This window comes from Solea solea, chromosome 7 (assembly GCF_958295425.1).
Source record: "Solea solea chromosome 7, fSolSol10.1, whole genome shotgun sequence".
Classification (NCBI taxonomy): domain Eukaryota; kingdom Metazoa; phylum Chordata; class Actinopteri; order Pleuronectiformes; family Soleidae; genus Solea; species Solea solea.
In genome coordinates, this window is record NC_081140.1 from 18,280,660 (window position 1) to 18,302,380 (window position 21,721).

The 21,721-nt window shown below is 41.7% G+C and overlaps 2 protein-coding genes across 3 annotated transcripts in view; both read right to left on the reverse strand.

The window, feature by feature from the left end:
- Positions 1-8,871, reverse strand: part of schip1 (schwannomin interacting protein 1) — a 188,045-nt gene extending 179,174 nt beyond the window's left edge. Inside the window, exons 1-5 of the mRNA XM_058633046.1 lie at positions 8,763-8,871; positions 8,433-8,526; positions 2,306-2,373; positions 2,110-2,196; positions 697-841 (exon numbers count right to left, since the gene is read on the reverse strand). Coding sequence (XP_058489029.1) covers positions 697-841; positions 2,110-2,196; positions 2,306-2,373; positions 8,433-8,526; positions 8,763-8,785 — 417 coding nt within the window. The 5' untranslated portion in view covers positions 8,786-8,871. The remainder of the gene's footprint in view (positions 1-696; positions 842-2,109; positions 2,197-2,305; positions 2,374-8,432; positions 8,527-8,762) is intronic.
- A 959-nt stretch (positions 8,872-9,830) lies between these two features.
- mfsd1 (major facilitator superfamily domain containing 1) lies at positions 9,831-21,159 on the reverse strand. 2 transcript variants are annotated; one of them, XM_058633076.1, is made up of 17 exons: positions 20,907-21,159; positions 20,249-20,301; positions 20,035-20,147; positions 19,906-19,948; positions 19,469-19,536; positions 19,262-19,370; positions 19,053-19,155; positions 17,904-18,002; positions 17,661-17,772; positions 16,756-16,812; positions 15,891-16,047; positions 15,162-15,259; positions 14,945-15,057; positions 14,779-14,826; positions 14,605-14,671; positions 10,830-10,935; positions 9,831-10,476 (listed from the first exon to the last, which is right to left on the reverse strand). In XM_058633076.1, the coding sequence occupies exons 1-17, from the start codon at positions 21,079-21,081 to the stop codon at positions 10,417-10,419; spliced, it is 1,581 nt and encodes a 526-aa protein (XP_058489059.1). In that variant the 5' UTR covers positions 21,082-21,159; the 3' UTR covers positions 9,831-10,416. The 2 variants fall into 2 exon arrangements, with proteins under 2 accessions (XP_058489059.1, XP_058489060.1); XM_058633077.1 differs by lacking the exons at positions 9,831-10,476; positions 10,830-10,935 and adding an exon at positions 11,121-12,571.
- Positions 21,160-21,721: the final 562 nt, after the last annotated feature.

Consider the following 21,721-nt stretch of genomic DNA (forward strand, 5'->3'; position numbering starts at 1 on the left):
AGAAAACAGCAGAGCTGTCTGTCTGCCTGTCTGTCTGTCTGCCTGTCTGCGGCTCGTCTGTCACTGAGAACTTGAGGTGGTCCGACGGCATCTTTTTCACATCACTGCACTCATCTCCTTATCTCTGTACACCCACCCATTCATTCATTCATTCATTCATTCATTCCGTCTCCTTTCTTCTCATCTCACTGTTTATCTGCGGCTCAGACAGTTGCTTTCCCTCCTCCTCCTCCTCTGGTTTTTGTTTGGCTGCCATGGCCTGTGAGCGCTGTTTAATTCTCCCCTGCACTCCCACGGGAGAGCAGAAGGAGCAAGGAGTGAGGCAATGAGACGAGGGAAGACAAGGGCAGAGGCACTTCATTAATCAATCAACCAGCTTTGAAAATTTACCTAATTAATGGCTAATTACAGACCTGGGCACAGCGCCAGCTGGCATCCCAACCACCTCCACCAGTACGACCCCTGCAGTCCCCCAGATGACACTGTAGGTAAACACCCCTCCCTCATTCCATGTGCTGCTCTCTCCTTTATTACGCTATCCATCCATGCGTCCCACTCACTCGTTCTTTTGTCCGTGTAGACACAACAGATGCCAGCCGATACTCCACAGATCATTTAAAGAGGTCTCTATTTTCCCCTCCACCTGCCTCTTTCTCATGTCGTCGGTCTGTTTGATTTTCTTTTTCCATTTCTTACCGGAGCTGCGTCGGTGGTGGCCACAGGGTCCTGGTAGCTCTCTGAAGGGTTGGGTGTCTCACCCTGGCGATGGCCGGCACGGTTCTTGCCTTTCCCCCGCCCACTCCCTCCACGGGACAGTTTTGCACGCCAGGCACGCTGGATGCTGCAAGTGGCAACACAAGATTATCAGTGATATCAACAAAATCACTGGACAGAAACAAAACTTTAGAATTGATATACCCTAAATATCTATATATCACAAAAAGGCAATCAAATCTTCTGGGATCCATCCAATCCAAGCAGCTACTGAAGGTCCTTCATTCCATTGTCTGTGGCAATTTCCCAATAAATGTGATGTGTCTTTTTTTATATCACGCCATAGTGATGCCAAAGAAAACTTGTCATTTCTGTTTTAATGAGCAACAAAGTGATCGGAATCATTGTCCAGATCTACTGCAAGGACGACTAATTGTGTGCTTGTCAGTTTAATTTTAGATTCTAGCTACAAATTCAGCGATTATGTTGTGATTATTTTTAGAATATGAAGTTGACATTACCTTAAATTATAACATATAACTAATAATCCACACTGATTAACATGCACATATTATATCACAACATTTAAGTTTGTGTTTTACATACCCTAACCATATATTTGAAACTGTGGATGAAATAAACGCTGCCGCTCTGATAAAAGAAAAGCTTCTCTTCTCTCACCTCCAGTAAACATTTACCCCAGTATTTTGAGTCAACCCCTCTTCTTGAACTCTTTCTGTCCCTCACTTTCCTCCCTGTAGTCACCCTAAAGTCAGTGTCCAGGGTGGAGTGTAGGATCAATTACTCATTGGCGAAACACATTCTCCTCCAGTGGAGCAGAGAGGCAGCTGAGCCAAATGGAACAAATTGAATTAAGTCATAACTCCTAGTTCAAAAACCAATACCCCCCCCCCCCCCCCGGCCGCCACTTCCTTCCTCCATCCCTATTTTTACCACTCCCTTTGCTTCCTATATCCCTCCGTTCCTCTGCCTTCTTTAAGTCCAGCCTGAAAATTCGAGTCTATCCGTCTCACCTTTGTGCACCCCAATCATGTTCCCTCCACACATAAACATTGCCACTCTTTTTCCAGCCTCAAATTTTGTGAAAGCGAAAGCCCGGAGGCAAGTGCTGTCCCTCCCTGTTACGCTTATTACAACTATGGGTCAACGTTTAAATGGAACGACGTTGGCAGTCTGTCAGTGTTCGGGCACTCAAAGTGCACTTTGACCCTGGCTCCATTACCCAATCAGAGGTAAGATTAAAGATGAAAGCCACACAAACATGATGCACCTTTAACGTCACAAGTGGTTTTAAATCTGAATACAAGAAAAACAAAGGTCATTTGTAACAAAAAGAAATAAAGTAATCATACAGGTAAATGACACGATACTCACACTATAGCCTTGGTCTCCAGGTGCTGCTGCTGCTCACGGCGATGTGGACTGTTGTCATCTTCCTCCTCACTCCTACGAGGACGGCTCCTAGATGAACACGACAAAGACCACAGACACCGTCTACATCTTGGTCCTGAACTTTAAAAATGAACAGTGAGGACTCTTCTGTGTGGTGTGGTGTGGTGCAGCGGCTTACCTCTCCACCTTGGGAAGCGCTTGCCCTCCACTGTGGTTGCAGTAGCGATGGTAGCGCCGCACTTCCTCCTGTGCAGGGAATGGCAGCAATTATGTCATCGAGAGGGTTTTTAATTCTCTCTGCCAAGGATCATGATTCAGGTAGATGGGTGCTTTGATAAGATATAAAGAGGAATAACTGCTCCTGTACGCACGCACACTGCCATGATGACAGAGAAGAGGCTCTCATTTCTGTTATCTGTTCATTCATCTTAAGTCTGTTAACATGGGCACGAATAATCATAAACAGAGGAACCGGTGAATAAAAAACAACCAGGATGCAATTACTCATGCTTAACAGCATGTGTGTGTGCTCTGCAGGTGCCAACCAGCAAGACATAAGTCTACAGGCCTTAGGCAGCTCTGGGGCCACAGGCATAAAGCTCAGTGGAACTAGGCAGATGGATGTGCTCCCACAGCAGCTCTACTCCATCGACAGTCTCCATGTCTCTGTTAGTCAGCGAGGTTCCCGTTTGTGTCCATATGCTTGTGACTGCAACAAGGACTTAACATTCAGCTCACAGATCAGTACGACTCAGACACTAATGACGACACGAGATATAATGAGAAAGGTGACCCTCGTTGTGATGAACTGACACCGGTACTTTTTTTATGGAGCATTTTTGGTGTTTTTAGCTCCTTTTTTTTTTTTTTTTTAAATTCTATGACTCACAGCTTCACATTTATCTCATTCACCGGTCACAACACACTTCATCATCATCATCATCACCACCTCTAGCTGCAGCAGACAGCTGTTTTCAATAAACCGTGCTAAAGCACTAAACTGCACCCAGGCAAAGTGAAGAGGAGCTGGTGCACGGAGTCAAGCACTTAGCAGCAAAGTGCGCATGTATTTCCCTCAAGAGTCAGCGAAGACCAAAAACCAGCAACGTGGGGAGGGGAATATTGGATTCATATACAGTACATCATGGAAAGGGACACACAAATCCAAACGGAAGTTTACGATGCTTCATATGTGGCATCATGAGGTGTTTATCGCTGGTGCCTCACAGCAAAAGAGGCCCTGAGGCTTCACTCCGGCTCCTCCCATAAGATAATGGGAGGGATGGGTCATGTCTGCTGGACAGGTGAACAACCACCTACTTGCTAATTCGTATCCACTTTACAAGGCGATGTTATGTTTACGACTGTGTTGAGAAGGCGTTTTACGGCGCGGTTGTTACGGCATATACATAGTGCAGACGCTGCACTATGAAGCTGTGTTGGTTCTCACGGTGCTTTTTATTCCTCTCAGCAAAACCAGGAGGGGATTAAGTACTCCACATGCCAGGCAAAGGGCCAAAAATGGTCTAAAATGTAATCTTATCAATGCGTATTTTTGCAGGATTAACTGCAGACTCCTCACTAATACTCAGTAGGAATCTTTGACAAATGATGTCATTTTTTAAATAAATGATTAAATTAGTGAATTTATTAGTAGGTTGCATACTGAAATACAACTCATATTTACATTAAGTGCTTTAACACTATGGCTAAGTTTTATGTCGGAAATCCTATCATTCCTTTGAGTTTCAAAGATGGCAGTTGGCACTTGACACCAGGTATATTGCGTTGGTCATTTTTACAGCTACCACCCTTTGTGTGTTTACAGCCAACTGTAATGTCATGGCTCCCTGGACCGAATAAAACGCACTAAAGTTATACGAGAGCGATAGAAATATCAAGGTAGCAGTAGAACTGCCACGGACGATGGGACATGCACGGAGTTTCTTGTGGGCTACGGGTTACACTACAATCGGTTAAATCAATGATTGAATGCACGATTGTGTAAAACAGGTATTAACAGAAACCCCCCTTCTGCTGTGCACGGAAGCAGCTTCACTGCCCTTTTTTTCCAACTGCAAAACACGGCCAATCGATGAGGTGATAATGTGATGTGAGGGTAAGACAGTAATAAGATTTATGTCCCTGAAAATACAGAAAAAACAGCAGCACACAGCAGAAAGTGGGCTTCCCTTTAATTGATGAGGAAATTTAAGTTCAATTTCTCACAGTGCCATCACAGTGGCACCGCAGAGACTGGTGACAGGCATAGCTGAATGTCCAACACACACACACAGGTCCACGCAGCTATCCTTTAAAGGACTCTACATTGAGCTCTATTTATTTGGACAGCCTGAACAAAACCTTATCATTAACATTAACCATGACCAGTTAATGCCTAATCCTAACCATAACCTAACCAAAATTTAAACCTTAGCACTAAACCAGTTACTCAGAGATGAGGTTCTGACTCATTAGCACCAGGTTTAGGTCTCCATGAAGACTTTTGGTCCGGACAAGGTCAGTGTCCATGCCAGAAAAGGGTTAACAAATGCACACACACAGAGAGAGAGAGACACACATCACTATAGTTGTGAGGACATTCCCAGACTAACCTAAACCCAATTCTAATCCTAACCCTAAAAATCAAGTCTTGAACATTGTGAGGACCTGCTAAAATGTCCTCACAAACATCAAAAAGTCCTCACAGTGATGGTTTTGATCCAAATGTCTCCCCAGAGCCCAATAAAGACACACACACACACACACACACACCTGATCTCCGAGGATTTGATTGCAGCCTGCTGACGTGTTGAAACAGCTGCATCAGACTTTGGCGCCTTAGCTACAGTTTGACGACGAGTGGGGGGGGAAAATATCCAATCAGGAGAAAGGCTGCATCGGTGGGGATGCTTGTTAATCGCAACATTGGAAATCAATTTACATGTGCGGTGTGTGAGAGCAGCAATATGGAAGTCAACATTTACTCTTGTGCCCGAGACCCTGGGTGTAAAAAAAAAAAAGCCCCCGCTGATAGATTTTACTGATGTGCTCATGCGATTACATGATTTAAAATGCTATTTTCTCTTAGTGTTATGGGTATGAAGCAAAATAAGTACTCTCTCCCGAGGCAATCGGATGGGAGTGTGTGTGTGTGGATATTGCTCGAACCTTTGCTAAGAGAAGAAGGTAACAAAAGCAAAAGAAAGAGAGGGGGAAAAAAAAAAGCACTTAAATTTGGAGCTTTAAATTGACAAAGTGTCAAAATGACAAACTTTCATTGAGTGAAACTGCAGTGAGAGGGCAGGTTCATGCTGAGCCGATAAATGCACATGCATTCAGACACCAGAACCAGGCTGAAGCAGGAGCAGGAGCAGGAGCTGTAAAATGACCTGTGAGACGCAGATAAGCAGTGGCCAGTTCCAGCGAGGAGGTTTACATCATATGAGGTTCATGTCACTGAACACAGGCAGAGCCATGTTTACAGGGGTTTTCATCTTTTAAAGTTCGTTTTGAACTCTAGCAATCTAACAATCAACATATAGAGCAGAGGTGTCAAACTCGTTGTCCGCGGGCCACATGCGGCCTAACAATCAATTGTATGTGGCCCACCACTTAATATCATGGTATAATAAAGCATAGCCCACAACCTATTCTTTCTTTAAACATAACAAATGTATTTGCGGCACAGCTGCCAGTGAAGCGATAGAATATAAGAAGAATATTATACTAAATATATTTGCTAGCAATATTATTATTATTATCATCATCATCATAGCAATACTAAGACATTCAGTTGCAATGATTGCATTATTTAAGGTATGTCATTGAAGATTGAGTGTTTTAATTACAGTTGGCTATGTCATTATTAACTTAATATCAGATATTTTTGTCTGTTTTTAATATTATCTTATAAAAAAAAACACTCCTACATTGATAAGTATCTTTATTGCGATATCATGATGGAGTATTGTATTATAATTTTAAGCTCATACTGCCCACCCACAAATTCTCTCGACCCTCAGGTCGTTTGAGTATGACAGCACTTCACACACGAAAAAGCTAAATGTGCAACGTGTGATGAGGGGCAATATGAGAGAGGAGAGCTCACGATTAAGAAGACACGGTGAGAAGTGTGGATGTGGGCGAGGTGTGACGGCTCGAGATGAAGGAGGTGTGCGAGTGAGAAAATGATCATACATGCAAAATGGAACACTTGGAAGAAGTCCCCCTGTTACTATTAACCAGTAGAGAGATGCTCTGTGAGGAGAGGGGGCTTCCTTTAGTGATCAAAGACTAAGGCTCCCTCATTTAGGATGGAAATGACGAGGAAATATGTGTATGTGAAGATGCACATGTGTGTATTCAAGCATTTTAATTAGAAGAAAAAGTCCACTTTATTCTGTGTGTGTGTGTGTGTGTGTGCAATGAACCAGAGCACACATGCACACAGATAAACATAGAGAACATACTGTGTATGTGTTCATCACATGGCGGCAGTGGCCCGAGAAACAGCTATCTGTCAGTGTGCAGGCTCATATCGCGGCTGCTGCTGCTGCTGCTGCTGCGGAGGTTATTATGACTCAATCGCGGGGCGTTTGAGTGAGCCGGGACAAACAGCACTCAGCAGAGCTCTGTCCCAACTGGGGGGGAGAAACGATAATGCACTTCTGAAATATGACACCTTTCCCTGGCATGACACTTCCACTATGCACGCTCCTCGTCTATGCATTATGAAACGCTCCATCTACAACTCCCACAGTTCGTGTCTGTGAAGTGATGTCGCACCGAGCGACAACAACGTTGGATTTCGGCTCCTGTTGAGCACACACACGCAAGTTAATCTAGCAGGCAAGGCAGCATAGATTGGAACACGTTTTCCGTGTGCTGATTAAATTAGGAGCAACAAGGGGCTGCGTGCATGTTATTGATGAATGATTTAAAGATTCCAGCTGCAGCTGCTGTGTCAACAATGTCACCTGTAATGTGTATTTCACACTTAACCCCATTAAATGTGACCCGTCTTTGGCACGCTCTTTAAATAATCTCTGCGTGGCCATAAAATTCTGCTATGGCATTGATTACAGGGTAAGAGTTGAATAGATTAATGTGTTTCTCAGGTGGCTGATGCCTCGGCGAAAGGAATCTGAATCACTCACACAGACAGACACAGCCTCCGCATCCAATCACCTGCATTTCTGTCCTCGCTCATATTTCACTCAGCAATTATTGGTAAGTTCCTCAGTAAAGCCATGTTGTGCATGTACTTCCTCCCTGGTCTTTACATGAAACCTTGGAGTCGAGCGACATCAATCTGGAAGTGTCTGGGTTTTCTCTTTTTTTTTTAGGAGAGCGATAATGAAATTCAACTGTCAAGGGATGCAGCGGAAAAAAACAGATGAATTCTAAATGAGAAAGTTTAAGAGAACACGCAGAGTGAGTGTGATTATGCGCGCACCGTTATAATACACCGTACTGCAGAGTCGAAAAGCTGTGATGGAGCAGTGCTTTCAGAGCTTGTGTGCTCAATAACCCCTGCTGCCGATAATGCGCAACACTACATCACTGGCATTAAATATTCAGAAGCTCAACACAACCAGGTGAACGTGTGCACCAAAGCTGGAGAGCGGCGATTCACATCTTCTGTTGAAAACACGCACACATGATTTACCTAAAGGAATCAATTAGACTATCAAAGTTTGTAATTTGTCTCTGGAGGAGGAGGAGGAGGACGACGATGAAGTGCAGTAGCTGCACGGTTCAGCTTTGCCCTCACTGCTGTTTGCAGGAGATGAAACTGTTTATAGTGGGAGGTTCAATGTGTATAGTATTTATGGGACCCTTTCAGCTGCTGCCATGACATGAAAAAACGACAAATCTAAAGTGGCCTCAAGCCAACATTTGAAAGCAATTTCTTAAATTAAACTGAATTCAGTTAAAAGTGTTTTTTGAACGGGTGAATAACAGAAGAATGATTAACTGTGGCGGTAATACGGAAGGTTTCTCTGTCCATGGTGCTGATTCTTCTCTGCTCTAAGCCACTGAGGAACTGTTGCCTCATTACTGTCAGATTGTCTTTGTGATCGAGGGTCACTCGTATTCTCTTAAGAGAGCAACACACATATAAACGTCAACTTCATGCACACACAAAAGATCAGAAAGTGAATTACATCATTGCAAAAAAGAGAGAGAGAGGGAGAGAGGGAGAGAGAGAGAGACACCATTTCACTAGCAAAATGTTCCCACAGTTATGACCTACAGTGTAACACACTAGTCTATTGTGGTGTCTCGTGGGTGCCTTTTACCTGGTTATTAATGCACAGAGCCAGGTGTTTCCTCTCCCGAGCCACAGACAGACTCCCGCTGCGCAGCCTCGCCTCCTGTCCCTGGTACATGCTTCTGGAAGGACACCGCTCAAGTTAGAACAGCAAAACTCTCCAAATGTCAAATCTGCGAGTGTGGACAGCGTGTGCTCCTCTCGGTCTTGCTGCAGAGAGTGCGGTTATGCAGGATTTTTTTATTTTTTATTTTTTTTTTTTTTTTAAAAAAACACGCATCAGTGCATGCATGTCAGCTTACATGACGGAGCTGCATGAACACAGTCCTCACACATGTGTGACGGATGCGACACTGACCTGTGCGGGCTGTTCCTCAGCATGACGCGAGCTCTTCTCCCTCTCTGTTACTGTCTCTCCGCGGTCAGACAGACACACAGAGACGAAGTGAACACTTGTGGTAGAGAGCAGCAGGACTGGGGAGAGAAAGAGAGAGAGAGACCAGACTTGGAAAGGTCTCGCAGCCAATGGGAAAGCTGCGCGTGTGCGCGTCTCTGAAGGCTACGGCGCCCCGCGTGCGTGCGTGCGTGCGTTATGGGGGTGTGGCACTTAACTTATATTCGAGATAATTGTTTACTTTACACAGGAAACAGACGCGCGGGGTTGAACAAAAAAAAAACCTGTGTTTGGTATAAAACTAAAAAAACTAAAACTAAAAGTGTTGGTGATTATCCAAATGACCAAACCTGAGCTTTTCACTGTGGGACTAAACAATCTTAACAATGACAAAGTTCTACAAAAGGATCCTCCAGTCAGTGTCCTCGCACCAGGAGGCTCGGTCTGGGTTCTGGAATCCGCCGAGATAGTGGTCTTTGCGCGCACGCAAGCGATGCTAAACGTCCACTTAGCCTGCGGCCTGTTGTTGGTCACAGTGTCTGGTCTGGTCCCATTTCGTGGCCACCTGTTACTGCGCTCCATGATGACGGTGCTTAATTATCGCAAGGCCACGGAAGGCAACTCTACAGGAGGCGTGGCTGATGTTTGTGGAGGATTTTCATCAGGAGGGTTGAAAAAGTAGATCCGGTTTAGCCTTTGATGATTGGACTATAATGGCAGTATTTTTTGCTGCTCTAACTCCCCTGCAGCAAACACACAGGAGTATCTTTGACTTACTGTCTAATCTGGACCAGCAGCGTCTATGTCCCTAATATCACTATGGATTTTAATGCCGTAAAATGAGTGGTTTACAAACTTGCATTTACAGCCAGGAAATTGTACCTACAAGTGATATGAAACATTTGCGGGGATTTATGCACATTATAATAAATAAAACATGAGTGATCAGCAAATGCAACCGATAACTGGGATCGCTGAAGGTCTATGTGATATTGATGATAGCGAAGACCATGCAATCACAGTCACAAGCAGTGTTTAAAAACTCTTTTTATTCTTTTAAACGTAAAAATATTGATTTGGCAACATTAAACAGGTGGCAGAGGTCCCACACCTGTGAAGTGTACCCGTCGCCCCCCCCCCACATAGTTTATTCCAGTTGCTTTTTAATTGTTTTTTAATGTATAAAACATGAGTGATCAGCAAATGGAAGTTATGTTACTGATACTGAACTGTGATTGCTTAAGGTCTTTTGTGATATGTGATATATTAAACATTTGTGGGAATTACTGCCCTCTATTTTTCTAAGAGTCCTTAAAGACCCTTAAACAAAACAATACTTGGCATTAACTTTTTTATAAAAAAAAAAAAAATTGAAATAAACACACCCAAAGTGCAGGGCGAAATAGCTCCAGAGAAGTTCAAAAAAATAATCTCTGTGGTGACATTAAAGTAACAAAGAACTTGTCCATTGCTATGTCCAAAACATTTCACCTTGAAGGTTCAAGTGCTGTGTTGCTTGTGCAAAAATAAAATAGTGTATTTCTTTTTTTCAGTGCATACTTGCTGGAGCCACAGAGCTACAGCGCAGGAGGGGGAGCAGGCAGACGAATGAAGGGCATCATTTCAAAACACTCCTGTGGGCAAGGGATGACAGATGGGTCGAGCAGTGGTCTGGGAGCTGAGAGCAAAGAACAATAGGCAGGTTAAGCAAAGAGGAAACAGAGACCACACTTTTCACTTTTCAGTGAATCAGTTGCTCGTGTTTAATTGGCAGTGTTGCAGCAGAAACAGCCCTCCAGACGTTCCCTCATAATAATAAAAAAAGCATTACCAGTGTAAAGATTAGAGGTTTAGATTTGTGTTTGAATTGTGTCGTAGGTGATACATGTGCCTGTGTGTACTTGTATTTCTTACCTCTTTAAAACCTTTTCTGGCATAAACACCTAATTTCTTCAGTTTAAATTTATGGTTAAGATCCAAATGAGACAAATAGCTGTGAAAGTGTGTGTGTGTGTGTGTGTGTGTGCATACCTGTGTTCCCAGTCTGGAGAGATACCGGTTGCGTAGGCCAAAAGCAGACATGGGTGCTAATCTAGCAAGCTCACCCTCTGTCAGTTTACTGGGCCGCCTTTTATTCCTGCAGGAATAATAATGTGGCCAACTTTATCATCGCTAATATTTACATAATTGTAAATATTAGCAGCAGGATTAATCGCACACAGACTGTTGCTAAAGGCCAAGGACATAAATTATCACCATAGATGCTGTGGTAGCTGTGCCCTACATTAAAAGATAAAGTTGTACAATAACACACAATTACAATGGTGTGAAAGATCGTCTTTAATTAAAAGATCACCGTTCCATTAACAATCTTGTATCAAATATATTACGTCATACATAAATGACGCGTGGGTTTTTATCCAATGTACAATTTTCTTCAAATTCCTCAAATCGTACATCCTCATGCACACAGATCAACAACAATTAATACACATTATACTGTATATTCTCGACGATACAAAGACTGAGCTGCTGTTATATCATCGTAGTGCAAATGAAAGACACAATGAAGAGAGCGGTGGCTCTGGCTGTGACACAGCTGTCATTTTAAATGTGAAGAGGCTACTGACCCAAGTCTCTCAAGTGCCATTTTGTCAAGAATTTGACTAAAAGTCATTTGTCTAACTGAGGTAGTGACTTTAAATCACCCACAATAATCTGCGACTGATCACAACACACAGGGAGACAAACCTCTTCCCACAATTCTGGAATGGTGAAGTGAAGCAGAGTTTTTTTTTTTCCCTCCACTGTTCAAATGATGTAAGCAACAATGTGAGAAAGTGTTTACAAAAATGAATTACATGAGCTTGATAAATGAGCAAAATATTCAGAACCGACTATACAAGAGATCACTTTAATAAATCTATGCATATTATTAGAATTAGAATTTACTCAAAATTTAAATGTTTTTCTTTTCTTATTGTTGTAGTAATGTACCTTTTTTTTTTGACTTCCAAAAAGCAGAGATGAGCGGACAAAGGAATTAAGAAATAAAAGACCTGAGCAATAATAATAAAAAACATTAAAACTAAAGTGCTACACTCCAACACCATAAAGAGAGTCAATGAGGCACATGATTAAAATTGGATATAAACTCAGCAAAGAAGATTTTGGTTGAATTACTTTAAAATGCTGACAAATTTCATGTAAATAATTAATTGATTAGTTGTTTTTAATACGGAAATTAAAAGAGTAATGCTGACAATTTGAAAAAAAGAAAGAATTATATATGTATATATATATATATATATATATATATATATATATATACATACATATATATATAAAAACATGTTTAAAATTGTATTTTTTCTGTACATATAAAAACAACCTTTGGATCCAGGTCTCATCTTCACTGAATACAAAAGACATTTAAATGTGTAAATCTTCATGCATTGCTAACTTTCTTGTGTAACTGAGGAAACTTCAGGCTGAAGTTCAAAAACACCCAGGAGTCGGTGGCGAGTGAGAGGTAGAGATAAAGTCAGTGTGAGGAGTCACTGTGTCCAGAGAGGGATATGCAATTAATCAGTGTCCTGATAGGAAAGAAATGATGTAATATCCAGGGTCAGAGAGTCAGTTTAGTTCAGGTGGGAACAGCCACAGATGACACAAGCACTGGGGCTGAGTCAGACGCTCAGTCCTGCCCCTTGGCAGTTGATTGACAGCTTTGGGGTGGACAGTGCAGCCATGTGTGTTCCCATCATCATCATCTGGAAAATATCAATTACAGCACGCACCGGAAAATATTAGTCAGGCAAGATAAGCCATATATATATATAAAGTATACTGAATTAAAGATGAGACAGACACACAATGAGATGGAGAAATAGACTGTGCTAGATCAGAGAGCACATAGCAAGCACTAAAATACATCTGGTACAGATTTTACCTGCACATAAATATTATCGCTCCACATATGCTTTCGTGGAGTTTTTGTTTCTTCTTTTGCGTGAGAATCTTTGCCTCATTCCTCAAGATTGTCACAGGAATATCGTCACGCCCTGTCTCGCAATATCTTGCAAATCAAACTCCGAAACCAACTCCCTTAATTTCTCCACTTCAAAATTCAAAGCTCTGACTTGAGCCACATCAACCACCATGGTTCAAGAAAAGCAGTTCAGTAGTTTTTGCAAAATCCTGCCAGTCGACACACGGTCAGAGAGACAGACGGCACAGAAAATAAAACGTCTTTAGTGAAGGTTGTAAAACCAAATACAGGAAGTGAGCTAACAACCAGCCAGTATATACACATTTTAAACCTGTAACGTAAATAGATGTTTGGTAAGATAACATGGAAACTACTTCGTAAAGCAATAAAGTGTCATAAACATGCTGTGTATCTGAACTTGGACAAATAAAACCTTTAAGCAAAAGTACTTATTTGACACAATTTAAACCTATCAATAAATAAAGCACCGATTAGAGCAGGGGAATATATCGATATTATATCGTCAAATCGTGATAAGGTATCTGTGATGAATTTTCCTGGTTTTAAAAGGCCGTTGCATTGATCATCATCATCATATTTATCATTATTATTCTTTCGGCTTCTCCCTTTAGGGGTCACCACAGCAGATCGTCTACCTTCATAATGCCATATCCCATGCGACCTGATCGGTTACACCAACTGTCCTCATGTCCTCATCGACCTTCCTCTTTTCCTCCTTCCCAGCAGCTCTATCTTCTACATCCCTTTGCCTAATATAATCACTATTCCTCCACTGCAAGGGACCAAACCATCACAACCTTGTCTCTCTTACTTAATTTCCAAATCGTTCAACCTGAGCTGTCCCTCAAATATGCTCATTTCTAAGCTTGTCCTTCCTGGTCGCTCCCAATGACAATCTCAGCATCTTCAGCTCTGCCACCTCCAGCTCCACTGCCTGTCTTTTAGAGACCTCCACCCACTCTACCCTGTCTGCACTCTCTTCTCCTCCACTCTTGTGCTCTGTCCATTGCTTTGGATGGTTGACCCCAGACATTTAAACTCATCCACTTTCACCAGCCCTACTCCCTGTCATCCACACACAGGTATTCTGCCTTGCTTCCACTCACCTTCATTCCTTTTCTCTCCAGTGCATAGCTCCACCTCTCCAGACTCTCTTCCACCCACACCATACTATCACTACAGATTACCATTACAATCATCTCCAAAAAAACATGCACATGCACAGAGACTCCAGCCTGACCTCCTCTGTCAACCTGTCCATCACTCCTTTTCCTCTTCTGACTGACAACCAACGTGTGAGGCATAAACATGAACAACATTCAACATCACACCTTCAATTTTTTTTTTTTTGAGGAAAAAGGCACTTGAAAAAGAGGTGAAATGTCTTGATTCAACACCTTTGTATCCGAGATAAATGACAACTCATTCACCCACCATATTAGTAAGAATGTGACTCATTATCACCTGACACGAAGCCTCTCCAGTAACCTACTAAAACTCTACAGCTTAGTGAGGCATGATTCTGTAAATCTGCAATGCAAGTCATGTGGTTGAAGCTGTGATCAAAGTTCAAATGAGGAAACTATCACACTGGAAATCTGTGATATTCCGACTGTACAGTTAGCCAAGATTAGAAGAAAAAATAAAGTATGTATTCACTGCAGTAGATTATCCTGACTGCAACAGGTCCAGCTAAGGACATATCCAGTAAATTAGCACAGGAACTCCTGAAATTACACTTGAAATCTAATTCTTGGGTAAGTGCCTGAAGAGTCGAGGGTCAAAGCTACTCACTCAGCATCTGAAGTGGCCTCTTTCTGAAGTCTGGCTCTGGCTGCTGCTGACTGGTTCAAATCTCCTCCTGGTGCACAAGAGAGAGGAGGATGTTTATTAAACAGTAAAGTGAGGATTTACCACAAGTGACAAGCCATTTCTGTCACCCTGTTTAAGACTCCGTTCTTCCCTTACCTCTGAGATAATCTGCGAAGTACAGCATCACCACTGCCATCAGTGCCACTGCAGGACAGAGAGGAAATAACAATACAGATTCAGTATTACAGTTACAGATACTGTAACCAGAGTTTGAAAGACTATTCTCACAAACACTCATGTGCTATACACAAAAAATACTGACTGCATATGCAGGCACAAAAGAACACTTCTAAAACCAGGTATCCTCTGGTGTCCAGTATGGCTCCAGCTGCCATGGCAATGAGAGCAAGTCCCAGGTTCTGGATCGACTGCATGCTGGAGGACAGAGGCAGATTAACACACCAGTGTTGATACAAAAGTGACCACAACTGTCTGTTTATGAGTTTATGTGTCCAACAGCAGTCACTGAAAGTGCATACAAGCCATAGGCAGTGCCCAGCTGATGCTCAGGAACCACAAAGGCCACCATGGGCCACAGAGCACAGGCCAGTAAGGAGTAGGAAACACCCAACAGGGACTGGAAAACAAGAACACACACACACACTCATATCAGGGTACCATGAGAAAAAATTGTGAGAAATGATGTATAATATACATTTACAACATTCTTTTATGGAACCTTTTTTCAACAAAATGTGGAAATGAAAGCTTGATTACTTGTTTATCACCTCAAGGAGATGCAGCAAGATGCAAAGTTTGACTATTTATTCTTCGTAGGCCTTTAATTTCTCGCACATTTTTAACAATATCACCTTCAAATACTTTTCAGTTCTGCTCTTGTGTTGTTGTGACTGTACAGTACCTTGAATCGGCCTTCGTGTACAGAAAGTGCGTTATAAATTAAAGTGCTACCACTGCAGACTGAGTGAGTGATGTAAACACACTTCACAGGAAAAAGAAAATCAATTTGTTGGCAACTACGAGCAGGAAAGAACTCAGCAGAAACTTTAAATGTATTTTGAGTTTGAAAAAAAATTGCATTGACAACCGTACGCTTCCATCTCCCTCGTACACCAAAGGCCTTACAGACCTGGATGCCAACATCACATTTCATTTACTTTTTCATCCTGTTATTGTTCATGAATGTACAAGTTAACAAAAAAAAAAAAGGTTTGGAACACAGTACAAATGTTTGCCAAGGCCATTACCATGGCGATCCATGGGTTCCAGAAGGTGAAGGCCAGCATCATGTGTGCGGCGAGTGTGGCAATCACGGCAATTATTACCCACACCACATTCCTTCCCGTCTTATCAACCAGAAAACCCAGAATTGGAGAGGCGGGGGCTGAGATGATGTACACAATACTGGAAAAGACGAGATAACGGCGTAAGTGGTGTTACGCTGAAGAGACATGAAAATTCTACTCGCACTTCTGGACTTTAAATACGTCTGACATTTCTAACTTGAATCTGTAGTTTGAGTTTAATGACAGTAATCTAGATACGACCGCTCCCTGTAACAACGAAACCACAAAAGAACTTCAAGACACATCAGTAAAAGCAGACTCTGATCATTTTAGTGACTTAAAGGTGATGCATGCAAAAAATACACTAAATTACTATTTTTAGAAAGGAAGCCGACAACAGACCAGGAAGCAAAACAGCGGACTTCAGTCAAGTTTAAATAATGCTCTCCCTTGTTGGGGGATATTTAAGGTGTGCAATGTTCTCATGGTCTCATCGTGTCATAATGCTCCACTGCTGCTCTAAAGCAGACCAACGTTCACTCTTAATCTCCGCCCCCATTGATGACATGTGAAAATTAACTGTCAAATGTTAGAAATAAAAAATAAAACAGACGGTGGAACAGTAATATATATGCACTGATTGTGTTTGTCCAGTTTAACACTGGATTGAAGTGTGTTATTTCAGTTTTATCAGAGAATCTGGTAACCACGCTTATGCATCATGGGATTACGGTAACCGCTTTAATTGCTGAAGGTCACTGTTGTACGTATTTTAAATACATCCCCTTTAAAGTATCAATGTCCTATTACAACTGATCTGAATTACCTGTTGACAGCTCTGGCTTCAGCCGGAGAAAAGTTGAATTTTTCAATGAAGAACACCCTGTAAACAAGAAAGAAGGCAAGGAAACAAGATAATGAACTAAGAGCACCGTGGACTTCTTAGTCTTTGAGATGATGTGAATTGTAAGGGAAGAGAAATTTAGGCGACAGCAGCAGCAACCTCTCTTTTACATGCATTGTTTTCACTTGTTTTGAGATCACACTGTTAAAAAAACATGCCTAAGACATGTTTTGCACTAATCAACTGTAGATTCTCTAGGGAATTAAAATCTACATCATTCAATCACAAAAACCTCTTATGTCAGCAGTGATGATCAGGCACAAAACCACTGAAGAACGTGATCTACAGCAAATTAAGTATTAAAAACTATCAATCATAGCATCGGTCACTTTATTCAGATCGATTCAGTTTGTAGAAAATGAGACGATGCAGGTAACAGCATCAATGGGTGTTTCCATAGATTCTGTGTTGTTTTACAATCAACAAAATCTTGTTGTTTTTTTTTTCATTCGGTTAATCATTCATTAAGAAAAACTAAAAGTGTTTTAATATACACTTGAACATATTATGTGCTGTTTCTAAATGTTTTAGGTATTATGTCTTAGTTTTATGCTGAAAATAAGAAAAATATCTTCATCAATGGCCACTTCCTGAGACAAATTTGAATTTTAGCTATAAACTAAATAGACAGTCATTAAATAAACACCATCTTTACATCTGTTCTCAGACACTTTGCTGTGACCGTTACATTTCAGACTCACATTTGTCTAAATAAGACCTCACAGCTGACAACAACACAAAGAAACTTCAGAATAGATGGTCTTCAGTACTAAAGTGATATAAAGACATGTGAAAGAACCACAGGAGGAAAGTTAAGAAGTACTCACTGGCCCAGTCCAATAAAGGGGAAGATGGCGACATAGTAACACACACAGATGATGAAGATGAGCCACAGGGTGAGGGGGAAATGTTTCACATCTGTCAGCTTGATTACTTCACCTTAAATGCAACAATAACACACATGCACATCAACGTGAGACCACTGTTTTCTTTCAACATCTTTTGAGGAAACTTTAAAGTTCTAAAAGGGAAAGGAGGGAACTTCTGGGAGGAAGTCAAAAGTTCATTACCCGTTCCGCCTTGTTCCTTTTGGAGGATCCTCTCAGCTCGTTTGTCAAGGTATGCCAACACCAAGGCACAGATGAGTGAAAACAGGCAGGTTACAGAAGCTAATGCAAGAAGAAAGGAAAAGGTTAAACACACGTTTAATGCATGTGAATGAAAGAGAAAAAGTAAGAAAATTCAAGTCTCTGTCACATGTTGTTGATAAGATAATCCAAAGTTTCAAACCGAGATACCTTTTATCAGCTAATTGATTTTACATAGATCAAATGAACTTATCTCAGATGGTCAGATAAAAGTGTAATCAATAAAGGAAGCCAACAGCTTTGAAGAAAACTCACAACTGCACAAAAAAGTAAGCGCTTTTAGCTCAAGTCAGAAGAAACAGGGGAAGTTCATTTCAGGCACAATTATTCATACATAAATTCTGCAAATGAACAACTAGAAAAAGGAAATGCGACATTTTAATTAAATTATATTATATCGTAGACGACCAGAAATTTGTCTACACACTTCCCTCACAATATCCACGCAGGGCTGAGGCAGAAAAGGCTCCGCTGTCGTGTATGTTTCTGCAACGCTGTCAATCAAACACTGGTTCAGCTTTTCAGACAGTTCCTCCGATCCTCATGCAGAAGCCCAGCTTCCCTGGAAGTGACGATGTTGCCGCATTTGTCCAATCAGCATCGAGCTCACAGCAGGGAGAAAAAAAACTATCCTACAGTTGAAGCTGAGGGGTTGTAATGCGGAGGCAGCTACGGGAATACGACCCATCATCCGTGATAAACAGCTGATTCTGAACAAACGAGACACTACTTCAAGCGCGAGTATTGAACTGTAAATACAACACAGTACATATTTGACAATATTTTAGAGGAAGCTGAGCTCAGAGAAATCGCCACTGGTAGCAAGTGACAAGAGCTCTCACTTCTCCTAACCGGTATGATTCATCTGTAGCATTCAGCAGCACTTTTGCTTCTCTATGTTCTCAACCACTTCTCTGTGCCTCTGTTAAATGTGTTATCTGAGATGTTTGGTAACACAAAAGTGATCATAGACAGAGAGGTAACCAGAGCCTTACTGTGCAACAGTTGCCAAATTGCAAGGCTTCCCCTTGCGTGAAGCCAATGCTCCCTCCACAGGTGTGTGACGCTCACCTATCATGAGCGATCCGCCCAGTGCAGTATATCCAGGAGAGCCGACAAGGCCTGCAACTTTGCTGTACACCCAGCCCATAATGTTCATGTTCACTGTGCTGCCCTTGAGACGAGTAAAGAGCAGTGCATTTGGACACGAAACGTATCGATGGCATTTACAGTATTTTGTGCATTCGCCACGGTGACAAGTGATATTGTGTTGTCCTTACCAGTCGAGCCATGCTCAGCTGAAGACCGAACACCAGATTCAGCTCCTTTCCTTTGAACCAGTTGACTGCGTATGTGTTCTGTGCCACAGCCAAGGACTCTCCTCCAATACTACACAGAAGAGAAAACAGGAACGGGGTGAATGAAGTGCAATATGAGCCTCAGAGTTGACTGTGACCAAACAACATTTGTTTTGTTTTGTTTTTTACCCAAATATAAAACGTCCACCTTCCATCAACCAGAAATGATTTAACAGAGCTCCAGTGGCAAATACGATCTGTGAAGTAGAGAAAATAATAAACTTGGTTGTTTTGCAATGATTTGAACCAGCCACAGTTTCTTTCTAATCTAATCCGCACAACAACAGTTGACCAAAAACATGAACAGACATAAAACATGTGCATAGACAATGACATCTGATGCACAACAGGGCTCCAGGGTCCGGGCTACATTTTTCCACTGGTTACACCCATTTTTCAATAAATTGTGTGTGTTTGCAGAATAAACAGAAGTCCCTGCAGAAATACTGATATTTATACATTTCTAAATATATTCCCATTTAAGATTATATTATCAAACAATCTGAATTTCATGTTCTCCCGTCATAAAATTCTCTTTTCTTATGAAGGTATTAGAGTAAACTCACTTGTCCAGCACAGACAAAGACCGAAAAGATGATGGTTCCAAGTCTGTAAAAAAAACAATGACAAAGACTCACTTTCACTTTCACTTATGATGAATATAAAATACAATTAGATGGTATTTCTTTTTCTACCTGATGCCAAAAACCCTGTCCAGCAGGAAGCCTCCAAAGAAGCACAGCACCACGTTGGGCCAGGAGTACCAGGCGTAGAGCCGCATGAAGTTCTCAGTGTTCAAGTTCAGATCCTAGTTCAGTCCAGGAGGAAATGCATCACAATTTAAAATGTACTTGTGACGGAAATCTTTAGGAGTCAAATTACAGAGTTGCTGCATTTGAAGTGGATTACCTGCAGGACTTGGGTTTGAAGAGCAGCGGGGTTGTCGTAACAGAAGTAGCTTCCTAAAATAAAATTAACTACTATTAGCACCAGCAGCAGTAGGCTAGAACACGACAGCTTTTCTTTCAGTAACTTAAGTCTATCCACCTATAGTTGTGATTTGTGCATCAAAGGCCACATCTTATGGAAAAAGATGGTTTACCTATCAAAGCTAATAAGAAGTGTTCCAGAAATGGCAGTGTAACTAGTCAACATGCTTCAATGTTGCTCATATTCATTTGTCACTTATCTTAACACTTAACAAAGTGGGTCCTCCCTTAAAAAGTTTGGGGAACACTGGCTTAAATAATAAACATTCCAAACCTCTGGACAACGTTCTCAGAACGTTCTATTTTTGTTGTAAACAAAAAAAAATCAAAATACAACCAAATGGGAACGTTGTGTGGAGACGACAGTGCAACTACAGGAGACGTTTCAGTGTGTGGTTCCCTCAACATTTAGGGAACGTTATGCTTCTGCTGCTGCTTAACCCTGAGGGAACGTTCTCGAAAGTTCGGGTTTACGGTAACCGTAGGAGAACCATGGGCTAACGTTCTTTAAACGTTTTGTGAATTTGAGTTAAGTCTGTGTGGTGTTGTAAGAAGAGAAGTAAGTGGAGGCTTCTCACCGAATCCCAGGAAGCACATGAAGACGAGGACAACCACTCTGTGCAGGAGGCGGCGGGGGTCGCATATGGCGGGCATCGCTCCCGGTCCTCCTGCTCCTCTCTGCGGCTCTCTGTCACCCACAAACCGCTCATCCTCGTCTCCTAACAGACTCCGCCGCTCCTCAATATCCGCCATGTTTGTTTGTTTTGGGATATGAGGAGAGAAAAGTTCACGGCAACAGGAAAGACACGCGCATCAGATCATGTGACTACACCCGCCGTATCACGTGGCGCCGTCATGTTGCATTCACGCCACATTTGCAGAGTGGGAAAGTTCGCCCCTTTCTGAACGTGAGTGATTCCGAGCTGCTCGTGCGACGTTTGCTGTCACAAACAAACGAGATGACTCTGGAGTAGCATGTTATAAGTTGCTGAACATTAATTTAGTAACATTTTGCATCAACGGAGATTTTTTTTTTCTTCTTTAAATTATACTCTTTATTCTTCCCTTCTTGTCCATACAATAAGGCCAAGCAAAGCATCAGCTGTCTGGTACGAAACAAAAAAAAAATCAGAGATTTGAATGCCACGTTTAACTGACTTCTCTACTACTATTGCGCACATAAGAAATACATAAATAACAAAAAAATAGTAGAAAAGAAAGAAAAAAGAAATTAAGAACAACTAAATAAGTAAAAGGGATGCAATAACAATAAATGCAATAATTTACATAATTAGTGAAATAATATACATGTATCAGTATTCATGTAGACGCCCTCACACATCCATCCATACATTTATTAACCCACGTGCATGATGCCTACACATACAAAGAT

Coding starts and splice junctions, on each gene's coding strand:
- mfsd1 (XM_058633076.1), bottom strand. CDS start 21,081: ATGGCGGATATTGAGGAGCGGCGGAGTCTGTTAGGAGACGAGGATGAG. Junction 20,302..20,906: donor CATGTGCTTCCTGGGATTCG/GTGAGAAGCCTC, acceptor ATTTTATTTTAG/GAAGCTACTTCTGTTACGAC. Junction 17,773..17,903: donor AAAGGAACAAGGCGGAACGG/GTAATGAACTTT, acceptor GTTGCATTTAAG/GTGAAGTAATCAAGCTGACA.